Here is a 13,693-nt window from a genome sequence, read left to right as displayed (position 1 = left end):
CGCGGTTTATACACCGTGATTTACGGTATATAAACACAGTACTGTACTTTTGTTTTTGCTCCCATCCTTCATGAGTAGAGCTCAAAAGATCTAATTGTCTACATTTCTCAAATATTTTTCACATCCATCCACCTCACAATTGTAACATATCAACATGGGCAGTTTTACTCAGTGCAATATAGTAAAACAGCACAATTTGTAGTGACCTTTTATTCTGACCGGCCTCAGGCACACCTGCGTAATAATGCTGTCTCATCAGCATCTTGATATGCCTTACCTGTGAGGTGGCTGTTTTATCTCAGCAAAGGAGACGAGCTCTCTAACACAGATTTAGACGGATTTGTGAGAAATATGCTTTTGTGCACATAAAAAAATCTTGACTTAGGCTCATGAAAGACTGGAACAAAAGCAACGTTTTTGTTGAATGTAATTTGCAGCAAATCTTGGGTTCATTGGTGTCAGCACAATCATTGTAACTCATTTGAAAAAGTCCAGTGTTGCTACGTACCCCTAGATTGAACTTTTTGACTCACGGGCCACATTGGGTTAAAAAATTTGGCAGAGGGGCCGTCAATGTATAGGGGTCATGAAACAGAACTAAACATACTTGCTCACGGTGCAATGGAACGGAAACACATCCACAGCAACGCAACACGAATGACATAAATCAACGACAAAGCACTAAACATTACACGTAACTTAAAACTGTTGTTTCCAAATGCCCGCAAGGCATGCTGGGTAGTCCAGCTGCAACAACAATATGAAGTATGAACAATAAAACGTTGGATATCAAGAGTTTGTTAACTCCTCTTTTATTTCTCTGACCATCTCCTCAACATATTTTGCAATGAGGCAAAAATGCGACAAACACAGCAAAATGTTGGGAGAAATAGTATCACAAGCTACCCAGCATGCCTTGCGGCGGGAATAGGTAAATGGGTGGTTTTTTTGGCATGGGTATTGCGCATATAGATATTTGTTTGTATGCCCACATGGTGCAGTAGGTAGGTTACTTTGTGCGTCCCGTGTTGACATGTTGTGTTGTTTGGATAGCTTTTTTGTACAAGCTACTGATTGCATCTGGGGTCACTGCAAGTCACCGGCTGCAGTTTCCATGTTAAAGGTTTAAAAAAAGGAATCTGGAAATGCTCAGTGGGACGGATTAAGACGCTCGGTGGGCCTGATGGGTGGTCCGCGGGCCGCAGATGGCCCACCCCTGCCCTAGATGAAGCTTGTGTACCACCAGCAGTACTCAGTTTGACAATGACATATATACAGTAGGGTTGGGCATCGACTCTCGATGCTCTCGGTTAATAAAGGTTGCATAATGCATTCAATTCGTCCACTTTGCATTATTCCGAATGCTGTGAAGTCAACTTGGAAGTTAACCAGTATTCCGTTGTATTTGAGTATGCCGGGAAAATACACAGACTTCCACAATAATTGCAATATTGACACAAGATCTTCTTTTCCATGTTTGGAATGGTGTCTGTGTTTTTTTCAAGAGCCACCAGCAGGTCATATGTGCAGGATACTGCCTCAGAGAGTGTTCTTTCAAGACCTGGGAGTTGCTGGTATTAAAGGACAAGTGACAAAAAGTGCTGCGTGTATCGCTATGACATCTGCCTCAAGGGGAGGAGTTGATATACACCAAATTGAATACTTTCTTGGCTGCATTTTGGTACTTTCGCAGCCTTGAAAATGAAATAGCATGGATAAGATATGAACTCACTTACAAATAAATGGGAGACTCGTTGTGCATGTTGCTGACAAGCGATAAGTGGAAATGCAAAGTATCATGCAAATGTTTAAATTTGTTAATAAAACAAACACAGGCAGGTGAAATTTGGTACTTCGTGATGATTTATTTACAGTCAATTGCATTTTCAAAAAAATCTGTCTTTGTAAAGATTGTAATGATCGATATTGTGTTTGCCACTGCATTTAATCGAAATTGAACACTTATCGACTTTTATTTTGAAATCTGCCATTCGTGTAATACGGAGTTTATGTGAACCCCGAGATTTATTTTCAAAACCACATGACCGCAATGGACCAAATTTACATCACTTCGCACATAATGTGCAGTGAACGCCGGGGTACCACGCGCTTTTATTTTGAAATCGTTGAAACAAAACACGTCAGTAAACACCTGGAGGCGACCATTATTGTTTGGGGGTAATTAGCCTGGAAGATGAGCCCTGTGGCGGTAGATTTATCACACAAATGGCGTCCCAGACACTTGTAGGAACTCCCAAGCATAATTTTAAAACTATTGTCGTTTTAAATCGTGATGTATCAGTTCCCCCCCCCCCGCCCCCACACACACACCTTGCAGAGGCCATCCCCCGCCCCTCCCCTTCATCCACCTGTTACCTGCTCGCATCCCTCGGCTGTATTCGTAACTGGTACTCCTCATCTCTTGGCAGGTAAGACAATATCTCTTTAAAAACCTTACACTTTAATATGTTTGTTAATGTTGTCCTGGGAGTGATTTGTGTTACAGTGTACAGCCCAACAGTGATTTCTATAGGACGTAACATACAAACGACATGCCGCCATCTTGCCTCCATTTTGATAAAATAAGCTGTTAATTGGCACCGACTAACAGTTGCCTAACTATGCTGGTTGACTAACCTGTATGCTCTGTGCGATAACATGCAGAGGAAACAATTACCTCTTTCTTAACGATTAACGTTCAGTTGTTTGCGTCAAAGTATTACATGAAATGAATGTAATGTATGTTTTTGAAGGCCACCCTGGCCCACAAGGTGCGGACACAACAGTTTTGCATGTTAGAATAACGGCAACAAAAGCGATAAATGTTAAGACCACAAAAACAGGCGTCAGAACCTTTTCAGAACAAGACACAGGTGGCGTTAATTGCATGTAATGTTTTTTTTCTAATTTTTTTTATCATGACAATCAATACTAAGGTAGTGGCTTTACTTTATTGTGTTACACTGTGGTAAACTTCATTTTGTAGTAGTCATGTGTGATCTTCTTTTCTCACTGCTTTGATGACAGGAGCAAGACATTTTTTTATATATATGAACTAAAAACATTGAAACGTGTCACTTTTTGTCGTTTTGTTGTCATATCAATGCACACATTGTATATAAAAATGTAGTAAGCCCTCATGTCCCCCACTAAGGACATTGGAAATGTGTTTTGTTTTCAGTCTCTTTATAAATAACTGTATAACACTTAAAAACACACATTTTCTCCGGTTAAATAAATGTGGTGATCAGTATGGCAGCCATTGAGACGCCAACAAATCACATATCACTGGAAAGCCCAGGATGTCCTCTCCGCAGCACAACTGGTTTTATTCTTGTAGAGTGTTTTACATTTGGAATAAAACTCCTGTTCCTTACAGAGGACAAAAATTCCATTGCTGGGTCTCAGGAGGATGCGTCAAAGTTTAAAAATAACGTTGGTAAAAAAAAAAAACAATGAGTCGCATTGTTGTTTTTGTCTCCTTTTGTGTTCATCTATGAGACTGAATTTCGTGGTGTGGACCTCCTAAGAACAGGTTTTGGGTGTTGATACGAGGCAACAATGGTCACGACTGTTGCAGCACATTTGAATGCCAAGGCCAGGTGTGGCTGTCCTATAGAAATCGGGATATTAGCTCATATTTTGTTTGTAAATATCTGTTGTGCCTCACAGGCCCACATTGCTGAGATGTCCAAAGTGGGGAGGACGAGGGTCGTGGTGGTCCTACTGTGTTTGACGGCCGTGGGTGTGTTTTATAAGTCCAAATGGAATCTGGCGTTCATGTATTCTCTCAGGCCATTGAACCTGAGTCTGTGCAGCTGCCAGAAATGTTTGACTGAGAGCAACAAGGAGTTGAAAGAGCTTTTGGACGTTTCGCCCAAGCCCTTTTTGTCCAAGCGGGACCGGACCTCGGAGGACGAGTTCAACTGGTGGAAGGTAGGCTTTTGATGGTTAATTTTTATAGTGGAACCTCCTTTTTGTGATGCCACCGCTGTAAAGAGTGATGGCAAAGGTAGAAGTTTTACACTCTATATCACACCAGCAGCGACCTGATGCCGTATTTTCTTCATTTTTAAGATCTCTGCTAGCCTGTGACTGCCAAACGAAATCTATCCGTAAGCGCCTCCAATTAAAATATTTCTTGCAATTGCTTTCTACCCGTGTCAGCACTTGCAGTTGGAAAAGCGCCCCTTCAGTTTCTTCAATGAAACAGTCAACCAACTATTCACCATCTTTCCACCCGTCCCAGATGTGGAGTCGTCGTCCTCGGATCATTGCAGGACGTGCGCGGTGGTGGGCAATTCGGGTAACCTCAAGGGATCACACTATGGGACCCTTATTGATGACCATGACATCATAATCAGGTAGGTCCACCACCCTGATACTTCAAAATGCCTTAAGTTACTAATTTTATGACGCACGCGTCGACTAGAATGAACCGCGGGCGCACCAAGGGCTACGAGAAAGATGTGGGCACCAAGACGACTCATCACATCATGTATCCCGAGAGTGCCGTTTATTTGGACAACTCCACTCATCTTGTGCTCTTTCCATTCAAGATCAAGGACTTACTGTGGCTGCTCAAGACCTTCACCCCAAGGTAGCTTGTTGCCACTCTCAATACTTTGGACAGCAGATTTAAATAAACATCACGCTCACATTTTGATGGCCGGTTGGAAATTAGAATGAAAAAATCCATTGACTTTCCATGAATTACTTGCTTCGTATATGAATGCCTTTGTGAAATAAATTGAAAATAATACACGCACATCTAAATGAAAGAAAGAAATTGACAAATGAAATAATGTTTGAAAAAAAAAATTATAAATGAATAAATACCTTTAATTTAGTAAAAAGAAAAACTGACGCACAAATAAAAAAAGAACTGCAGCCACACGTTGCATAAATGTGGCGGACACACTGTGCTGAAAATTATTTTGCCATAAAAAAAAATTACAATGTTTTACATTTACCTGTAGATATTTAGTATTTAAGTTGCTAAATTTAAAGACAAAAAAAGATTTGTTCATATACTGAATAGGCCGCACCGATTTACAAGCCGCAGTTGGACTTGTTGTAACATGGGATATTTAGTACACACAAAGTTTTAATTAAATAAATGCTTTTCCTAAACAGTGCCAAACAGTGGGTGTAAAATTGCGTGTAATTCATCGCTGTCTTCTTCCTCCTCTTGGGAACTAAAACCACTACACCTTTTCAAGTGTTGGAACCGAACAGCCACACAATTCCCTCAGCACACACACCGCCGGTCTCGCTCCTTCTGTCGTCGCTCTGTGTCACCCACGCCCTGAGGCAAATGAGCCTAGAAAATGAGCTACCAAGATCCACCGGCAGACCCAAGCAAAAGCCACTGGATCGATTGCCTTCAACCTGAAAAATATTGACACTGATACCAGAACTTTAGGCTCTGAAATAGATTCTCAAATCAAAATATTGATACTTAGATACTTCGGTCATTTGATATAATGTATATTATTAACAGGAACACAGGGGAAAAGTATTGAGACTTTCTCTAAATGGCATGCAGTTGTTTTAAATCAAAGAATACATTTATTTTATGAGCTACGCTATAAATCGAAATACACTACTTTTTCAAATTTACCCGACACATGAGGTGTATTGCACACAGTATCGGTATCGCACACCACTCATGGTGAGGGCGCGCACACGGCACAAAATGACTGCTCCGAAGCATACGAGGTGGCCGCTTTCAAAGTAGCCACATCACTGTATAAGCCGTAGGGTTCAGAGCGTGAGAAAAAAGTAGCGTCTTGTAGGCTACACTGGAAATTACAGTAATGTAAAAGGGTTATATCTGAAAAATAAGTGGAAAAAATGTAATTAAACTAAACAAATAAAATTACACAATATATAATAGTTAAAATTGTTAAAAAAAAAAAGTTAATGCAGTCATGGCCAGAAATATTGGCATGCCAAAGATGCTAATGTTTTTGGCCATGGTTGTGCAAATTAGGCTGATTTTGTTAGGGTTTTGACACAGAGCCACGCCACACTTTGGGGTACAAAAAATGCAAGTCTTTTAATGAACAAAAAAATACAAAGGTCTCCAATGACTGTGTCACAAGGCGCTAGGAGGACGGGAGACAGGTATACAAAAATGTGAAGCCAGAGCGAGAACAGGAACTACAATAATCAACTAGATAGGAAGAAAAGGAAACTGACAGGAACTCCACTGTCTCCAGTAGCATGCAGGTGAGGCAGTACGATCCCATATCGTTCTCCTGCAGCCAAGTGGCTAAATACCACTAATGGTTAGGTGGCTACAGGTGCGCCTTGTGGCACCGCCGTCTTCGGAAGTCACAGAATCTAAGGGGAACAAAAAAAAGGAAAAATGGGTCACCAAGGTAACACAGAGCCAACACAACAGATTTGGTTGTGTTCCACAGTCATGGCTAAAAACATGTGGCATGCCAATACGTCTGGCCATGACTGATTATGCAGATATTTCTGAAATAGGGTGAAGTGCATTATATTACAAATTTAAAAAGGCAACCGTTTAAAAAAAATAAACTATTGAACTTGAGTAAAAGTGGCAATATGTTCTCACATAAATTTAGTGGTAAATCGTAAAAGGGGGGGGGATCTGTCATTCTCAGCACATCATATTTAACGTTGAAGTACCAAGGGTTAAGATAACAATCCAAAGTATGTCACAAATTTTATCTGTGCAAAATCTTCCTGAATTCTCGAGAACAGCAGGTCTACTGCATGTCTGTGTGCGTGCATGAGAAGGTGTTAAGCCGTGTGTGACGGTGGGGAACTGATTAATGATGTGCATGTACGTGCTGCTGTACTTCACCTTTTAACAGAGAAAACGGTCAGGAAAACCCAGAGAAGCGAGGCAACAAGGACCTGGTAAGTGCTGCATGTAAATAATCACGTACAGCATCTTGTTTTGTTTTGTTTTGTTCATTTAAGATTTGAGTGTGACTTGTGATATCAGGTGATGATCCTCAACCCCGCCTTCATGAAGTACGTCCATGAAATGTGGCTGAAAAAGAGAGCGAAGTACCCATCCACCGGCTTTATGGCCTTTGCTCTCAGCTTGCAGATGTGTGATGAGGTAGGAAATGATGCAAACTTGTGTATGATCAAAACTGGGGCAATTCCACGGTTGCCCACTGGGGGCAGTACTGCACAAAATACAATTACAATAGGTCCTCTGTTTGAGTTTGGTGCTGATGATGCGTTGTTAGAGCTTATACCTAAATTAAGTCACTCACACTCTACACAGAAGACATTTAGGCCATATAAAATACAATAATAAAAATACTAAATACAAAATTACATAACACTGTCATTTAAAAAGATACAAGTTACAGGATCACTGATGTGATACAAGCAGATTCTGTCACATTTAAGAATACGATCTTTATCCATGATAGTCGTGGCTGTCAAGTGGCTTTAACGGGGCATGCGGCCATTGTCTATTGCCGTTTCGGAACATTTCTTTCAATGTCTGGTTTTACTTCCATGGTGGTGGCTTTCCTTTTCATTGGTGCACTTCGGGGGAAGTCTGCCTTACGCTTGGGGGACATGAATAAGAGCGGGAGGTCGGCAAGGGACAGCAGGGACCCCGCCATCCTTCCTCAATGTAGTGCACGTAACTACTTCTCAAGCCGGTCTTGTATGTGTGAACCAAACGGCTTTTTTTTCCCGGGAGTAGCATTATACAAATACTAGCCGTTTTTATGTGAAGGAGTCTGGCAAGACAGAATGAATGCAGGCTCAACTGAGTTCCATTCTAGTTAGTTTTGTCTTTCTCTAAATTGTGTACATATAGTAAACTTAACAAGATACTGTATGTTTGTGCACAATCAATGCCTTGCACGTTACTCTCATATTGGCCGCTAGGGGCAGTAAAACTGCTTGAAATATTCAACTTAGTTTTAGTTCTTTGTATGTTTTTGTACATGGCTTGTAATTATTAGTCGTAAAGAAAGCGGCCTGTTGTACTTTCTCATTGTGAATACATTAGGAGATTTGCCTTGCCGCATGTTGCCGGCATGAGAAGGTTGTTATAAAATATACATGCGGGTACAGTACATAAATATTCTGTTGGAGTCAGCAGCTGTGAAGCACATCCGTCAAAAAGGTGGCGCCAAAACCGGATACTCGCTCACTTAATATCATGTTGCATCCTGCCTATTTAGCCTAGCGTAATAAAGATGTCCTCATTACAGATTACACTTTACTATGCATTAGAAAGGATGGCAAATTGGACAAAAATATGACTGAATTACAATGATAAACTAGTGTTTAAACAACAACAACAAAAAATGTTTACGTATTTGTTTCCTAGGTCAGTGTTTTTGGGTTTGGAGCAGACAGAGAAGGAAACTGGAACCATTATTTTGAAACCCTGAGGATCAAAAACCTGAGAACCGGACCTCACCCTGGCATGCAGGAATATGAACTGATTCAACAGTTGGATCAGAAGCAGATCATTCGTTTTTTTAAAGGACTGTAATGTTTGTTGGCTTCTTTCCTTAAAATAACCTACATTTGTTTACGTTCTTCCGTAGGTTTTTGGGGCATCTGGTTGTTCATACACTGTGCTTATTCAGTCTGGCATCATTTCACTTTCTTGCCACAATTCAGTGTTTTTGTTCTTGCATTGGACCCCGGTGATAACTTACTTGCTGCTTTTAAAACGATCTCTTTCAATTGTGTGAAGGAAATGCAGCAGACGCAAAGCACCCAAGCCAAGTGACTCAAATTTGTAGTTGTGTCCCACCGTGTGCCTGCTTGATGCCTCGTTTACAATGCTGATTATTCCCAGCAGCCTTATAATAAAACGTGGACTTTTACTTTTTCATTTTAAGATCACTATATGATTAAGTCTTCCCTAAAAAGTTTAAATAAATATATTTGTACTACATATTTCTTAGGCCTGTGTACTTTAGGAATGCAAAATCTTCAAATAAATATGCACTTTTTAAAAGACAGTTTCGCTGAGTATAGTTGCATGGTGCAAAACAAGAATGGCACCAGAAATGTCATACACTCACTGGCCACAACATTAGGTACACTTGCACCTAATTTTGCCTTTCCTATGCTTAGAATTGTTTTGTCCCTCTTGTGGCTAAATTAGGTAACCAAAATATAAAGAACTCGTTGTGATGGCACTGTACCCCTAATGAAGCGTCTCATTAAAAAAAAAAAAAAAAATAGAGTGCTGCCATCTAGTGGCTGCTCACTGGTAAGCGCAACATTTTCTCTTGAGGGTCACAGTGGTGTTTATGGTAATAATTCAGAAGTAAACCTTAAATGATTGCTTTGTACGTTATTCAGATGACAAGAGATCGCATCAAAAGGTAAAAAGTTATGAATGTTTAGTAAACATGAATGTCTAAAGTGCTGAAGGGGGACGGGGGACATTACAGCCAACTTGCCTGCATGGCAGCATAAAACAAACACCATAACATGACTGACGGGGCTTGTATGATGAGGTTTCTTTAATTGACCTGCAGTGTTGGCATTTAAAAAGCAGCATAATTCCTTGTTGTGCAACACAAAGAAAACAATGCAGGGACACATAAACTAACAAGCCTGCCTAATTAAATTAATTGGGGAGAAAATACAATGATGACTTGACAGGCTCTAAAGGACAGCAACATAACGTGACACGATCTTTTAAGAGGTTTTATTTGCACTTTCTGGTTCTTCTGGTGACGTTTGGTGTTGCCAGTGCACGTAAACAACCTTCTCTCAGCCACTTCTGCAGCAGATTCCAGCTGAGTGTAGGATGTTTACATGAACTCAGCCCCGATATTTACATTTACTCCAGGTGAGAAGGGAAGTGTTCATCCCTGGCAGTGGAGAGAGGCTGGAGGTAGGTCGGGGTAGCAAACATCAGACTGAAAGCTCGGTGGGTGGACAGCTTCCAGTCGGGGATGTTTACAGCCCCTCAACTACCTGGTGAAACTGACAGGCTGTAAAAGTAAATACAAAAAAAAAAATACATTAATGTTGACAATTTTTTATGGAAAAAAGCTGTAATATTGTGAGAATATGGTTGTAAAATATGTTATATGAATAAAAATATTGTTTGTCCCTGGAAAACATGAATCAAGTCGTATTACCATAAAAGGTCATTACGCTATGCTTATATGTACAGTATGTATATGTGTGTGTGTGTGTATACAGTATGTATGTATATGTGTTCCAGGAAATTCACAATATGAACGTCATAGTTTTACCCAAGGAAAAAAAAAGTTTGTTGAAACAGAATGCAATGGGAATACAATTGCATTTCTGTGGGGGGAAAAGACACAATATGGAAAAAGTTGTAATATAGGTTTAAAAAAGTCAATCTTAAGTCACTTATTATTATTATTATTAAAAAGCAGACATTTTGAGTGGCAATGCTACAAACATTTTATTTTAAAAAAGTCATTTTTTTAGTTATGTGTATTGTAATGTGACTACATCAACATACTCTCCATGTAGAGGAAAGTCTCTTTTTGTCAGAAAATAACAAAAGTTGTAATATTACAAGAATAATTTTTCTGTCAAACGCCATAAAGTCCCAAATATAATTTTCAAGTCAATGTTTCCCACTCAGATGTAAACGCAACTAACATTACGTTAATTATCATGAAATGATAACCTTTTCTCCTAACATTACTGTCATTATTCTCAAGCTATTACAACTTTCTTGTAGCACAACAACTTTATTTTCGTAATAGACTCCAACTGGCATCCCATAACTTTATTTCCACAGTGTTTTTTCCCTTGTGGCCCAAATACTCTTTAATACTAACAAAGTGTCTTTAAATTTCTACCTAGCACGCTAACTGTGCTGGTGTAGCTTTGCATGCACGACACTACAGTGTGCATTCCTCCTTCACTTATACGATTAAGAACCACACAAAAAAGTTACCCTGACGTCACATGTATCTCGTCACCTTGCAGTTGTGCTTACGTGACCTCTGTGTGTTTACGTTGACTTTTAAAGCTGTGTTTCTTGTCCCTTTGTTTGGCATTGCAACACCACGGCTTTTTAAACAGCACGCGCACGGACGTGCCGTAACGACACTGTAACGTTGGCGAAGTTACACAAACACTTGATGAAAGGCCACTGCTGTCAAAGGCTGCCGAAAACACCTACGAAAAAGACAACTTAAACGATCACGTACTCGCCATGGAAAGGCGTCGGCGCTTCGAAACGCGCCCGCTGTGGCAGGAGAACTGCCTAAAGTAACTTTATGAAGCCAAACGGCTGTTAAAAACAACCAAAATAAAAGTGATAGCTGCAGCTAGCTCGGTGACTTAGCTAGCTAGTGCTAGCTTGGCTGTGACCCTAACCTTCTGATGTATGACGTCTTCTTACCGCCGAATAAAAGCAGCCTTCCGCCGGGACGACGTCCATTCGAGACGAATCTTATTTAAAAAGTCACTCTTGGCATATAATGGATTCAGTTCGGGCAACCTGTTGTTTTTGTTTCCCCCCCCACCATCTTCATTCACTTGCCTTTATTTTGACCTTTGGTTACTCGACACCAACATTGACGTCATTGTCATGGCAACATAGCCCCGCCCACTGCCAGTCCTTCTATAGTGCACATCCAATTATTTAAAATTTACATTCAGTTTATTAAAATATAAATTTGAATAAAAAATAGGTATACAGTGGTACTTTAAATTTAAAGGAGTAATTATTGGTTTTAAGTTTTTACTATCTAAAAAAGTCATGTTACATAAAGTTGTATTTTTTTTCCATGAAAAAGTCGGAATGTTATGACAATAATAATGTATTTGATTGATATAGCACATTTCTAAACATAGGGATAAAGGTGCAATGTTATGAAGAAAAAAACTGTCAGTATTACACGAATATTAGTTTTTTTTAGAAAACATACTTTATAATAGTCAATATACAAGTGTGTACAATACAGTAAAGTTTGACGATCCACTCTGCACTATCCGTCTAAATAGTCTACATGCCAACGCAAGTATGTGTCACGAGCTCTGTTGTCGCTCTGCTGCCGCCTGCTGTCTGTCTGTTGTAGTGCATTCTGCCTTGACGAGGCGGAGCTGGCGACACACGCACCTGTTACCTATCACCGCTGATTGCCGACCTGCTCTTAAGCTGTGGGAAGGCAGCACCGCAGTGCTCTATGTCCGCAACCTGCGCCAAACCTGCCTTCTGTTTCTCTGCTTATGCCTTGCGTATGTTTTCTCCACTCGTTGTTAGTGAGTAGTTTGGATTTTGTGGCTTCTTTATCTTCAGCTGTCAGTTCAGTAGGTCGCTAGCCTTTCTCCTGCCTGAACTGAAACGGCAGCGTTTTCAGTTCGCTAGTGTATTTTTTTGTGGGTTTTTTCCCCCCCCCCGCAGCACATTTTTGCTGGCAGTGATTTTTGGTTTTGTATTTTTGTGGCTTTGACTGTGCCTTTTGTTTTGGACTTTACTATTTTTGTATTGTACCGTTACTTACCTTCGTAGGTCACCTTTTCGTTCTTAAAGTATTTCTTGTCACTTCACAACCGTGTTTGTGTTACCTCTCTGCATAGCGGGTCCGAACTGCGGGGTAAGGAGGGCGGAAGTGAGAATGCTAATCTGTTTGTGCTCATCTGGTCTGTTTTGCTTCCACGTTATAAATAAAAGCTCAGGAACGTTTCATTCCTTCCTGAAGAGATATGCTCGATTTTTCCCTCTGACGCGTACAGTATGACACCATGGTAAGATAAGATGTGCCTTTATTAGTCCCACAAGGGGAAACTCCAGGTTTACAGCAGCAAAAGCAGAGTACAAAAAGCACACAGGAGCATGGAAAGTGCAAAATCAAGGTAATACAAATCAAGAAGTTAGATTATCACTATTTCCAGCTGTGTACATGTTGATCAAGCCACAGGTTTATTGCACGGTTATCGTACAGGATTGTTGGAGCAGTTTATATGATGAAGACCTGAGATATCTATCCTTCACACACTTTGGATGTATCATCCTGATATGTTAAAGGAAAAAAAGTTGTAAACTTACGACTTTATACTCATTTACAACTTTATTCTCGAAATGTCAGATTTAGTTTTGTCAATGTGGCCCTAATGCTCCATTGTCGTTATACAGCGTGACTTTCCACAGCCTGTGTCATAACATTTATGTGAGTGTGACGTCATTATTCTTGGTAATCGGACAATACAATAGAGAAATGTCAAACGCACAGGCAGTTGCAGTACTGCCCTCATCCTGACGGGGTGGGGGCGTGCTTGAGCTGAAAGGTGCTCGTCACTGCCATCCTTCCATAAAATCTTTTTTTGTTATTTGTACTTACTAGTATCAACATGTCAGCTTTTTCTCCATACATTGTTGTTCAATTGATGTTCTATTTTCTTATTTTTGCTGTTTTTATGTTTAATTTGTGCCGCGGGCCAATAAATAAAACAAGCCAAAAGCCAATTTGCCCGCCGGGCACCCGTCTTAGTACATTTGATGCTTTTTGTACTGTTTTCTTGTTTGTTTTTGTAATAAACGTTGCGGAATGTAAAAGTAAATTCCCCATGTTCTGTCTAGTTAGTCATTTGTGAACATCGTGTTGTGCTCCGAGTGAGCCGCATCATTGGAAATGGAATCAATATTCCAAACAATGATGTAGCAAGTGAGGCATTTTTAGTTTATAGGAGAAGAATACACCATAGAACTTTGTCT

At 40.2% G+C, this 13,693-nt stretch overlaps 1 protein-coding gene across 3 annotated transcripts; it reads left to right on the top strand.

Annotated features, from left to right (window-relative positions):
- The first annotated feature begins 2,320 nt into the window (after positions 1 to 2,320).
- Positions 2,321 to 10,282, top strand: LOC129173641 (CMP-N-acetylneuraminate-beta-galactosamide-alpha-2,3-sialyltransferase 1-like). 3 transcript variants are annotated; one of them, XM_054764702.1, is made up of 7 exons: positions 2,321 to 2,429; positions 3,673 to 3,936; positions 4,168 to 4,364; positions 4,433 to 4,600; positions 6,852 to 6,897; positions 6,986 to 7,105; positions 8,345 to 10,280. In XM_054764702.1, the coding sequence occupies exons 2-7, from the start codon at positions 3,688 to 3,690 to the stop codon at positions 8,510 to 8,512; spliced, it is 948 nt and encodes a 315-aa protein (XP_054620677.1). In that variant the 5' UTR covers positions 2,321 to 2,429; positions 3,673 to 3,687; the 3' UTR covers positions 8,513 to 10,280. The 3 variants fall into 3 exon arrangements, with proteins under 3 accessions (XP_054620677.1, XP_054620676.1, XP_054620674.1); XM_054764701.1 differs by lacking the exon at positions 2,321 to 2,429 and having other exon boundaries at positions 2,962 to 3,936; positions 4,433 to 4,469; positions 4,560 to 4,600; positions 8,345 to 10,282; XM_054764699.1 differs by lacking the exon at positions 2,321 to 2,429 and having other exon boundaries at positions 2,966 to 3,936.
- Positions 10,283 to 13,693: the final 3,411 nt, after the last annotated feature.

The sequence above is a fragment of the Dunckerocampus dactyliophorus genome, chromosome 20, assembly GCF_027744805.1.
Source record: "Dunckerocampus dactyliophorus isolate RoL2022-P2 chromosome 20, RoL_Ddac_1.1, whole genome shotgun sequence".
In the NCBI taxonomy this organism is placed as follows: domain Eukaryota; kingdom Metazoa; phylum Chordata; class Actinopteri; order Syngnathiformes; family Syngnathidae; genus Dunckerocampus; species Dunckerocampus dactyliophorus.
The sequence above is the reverse complement of the archived record's forward strand: the minus strand, read 5'-3'. Positions and strand labels throughout refer to the sequence as shown.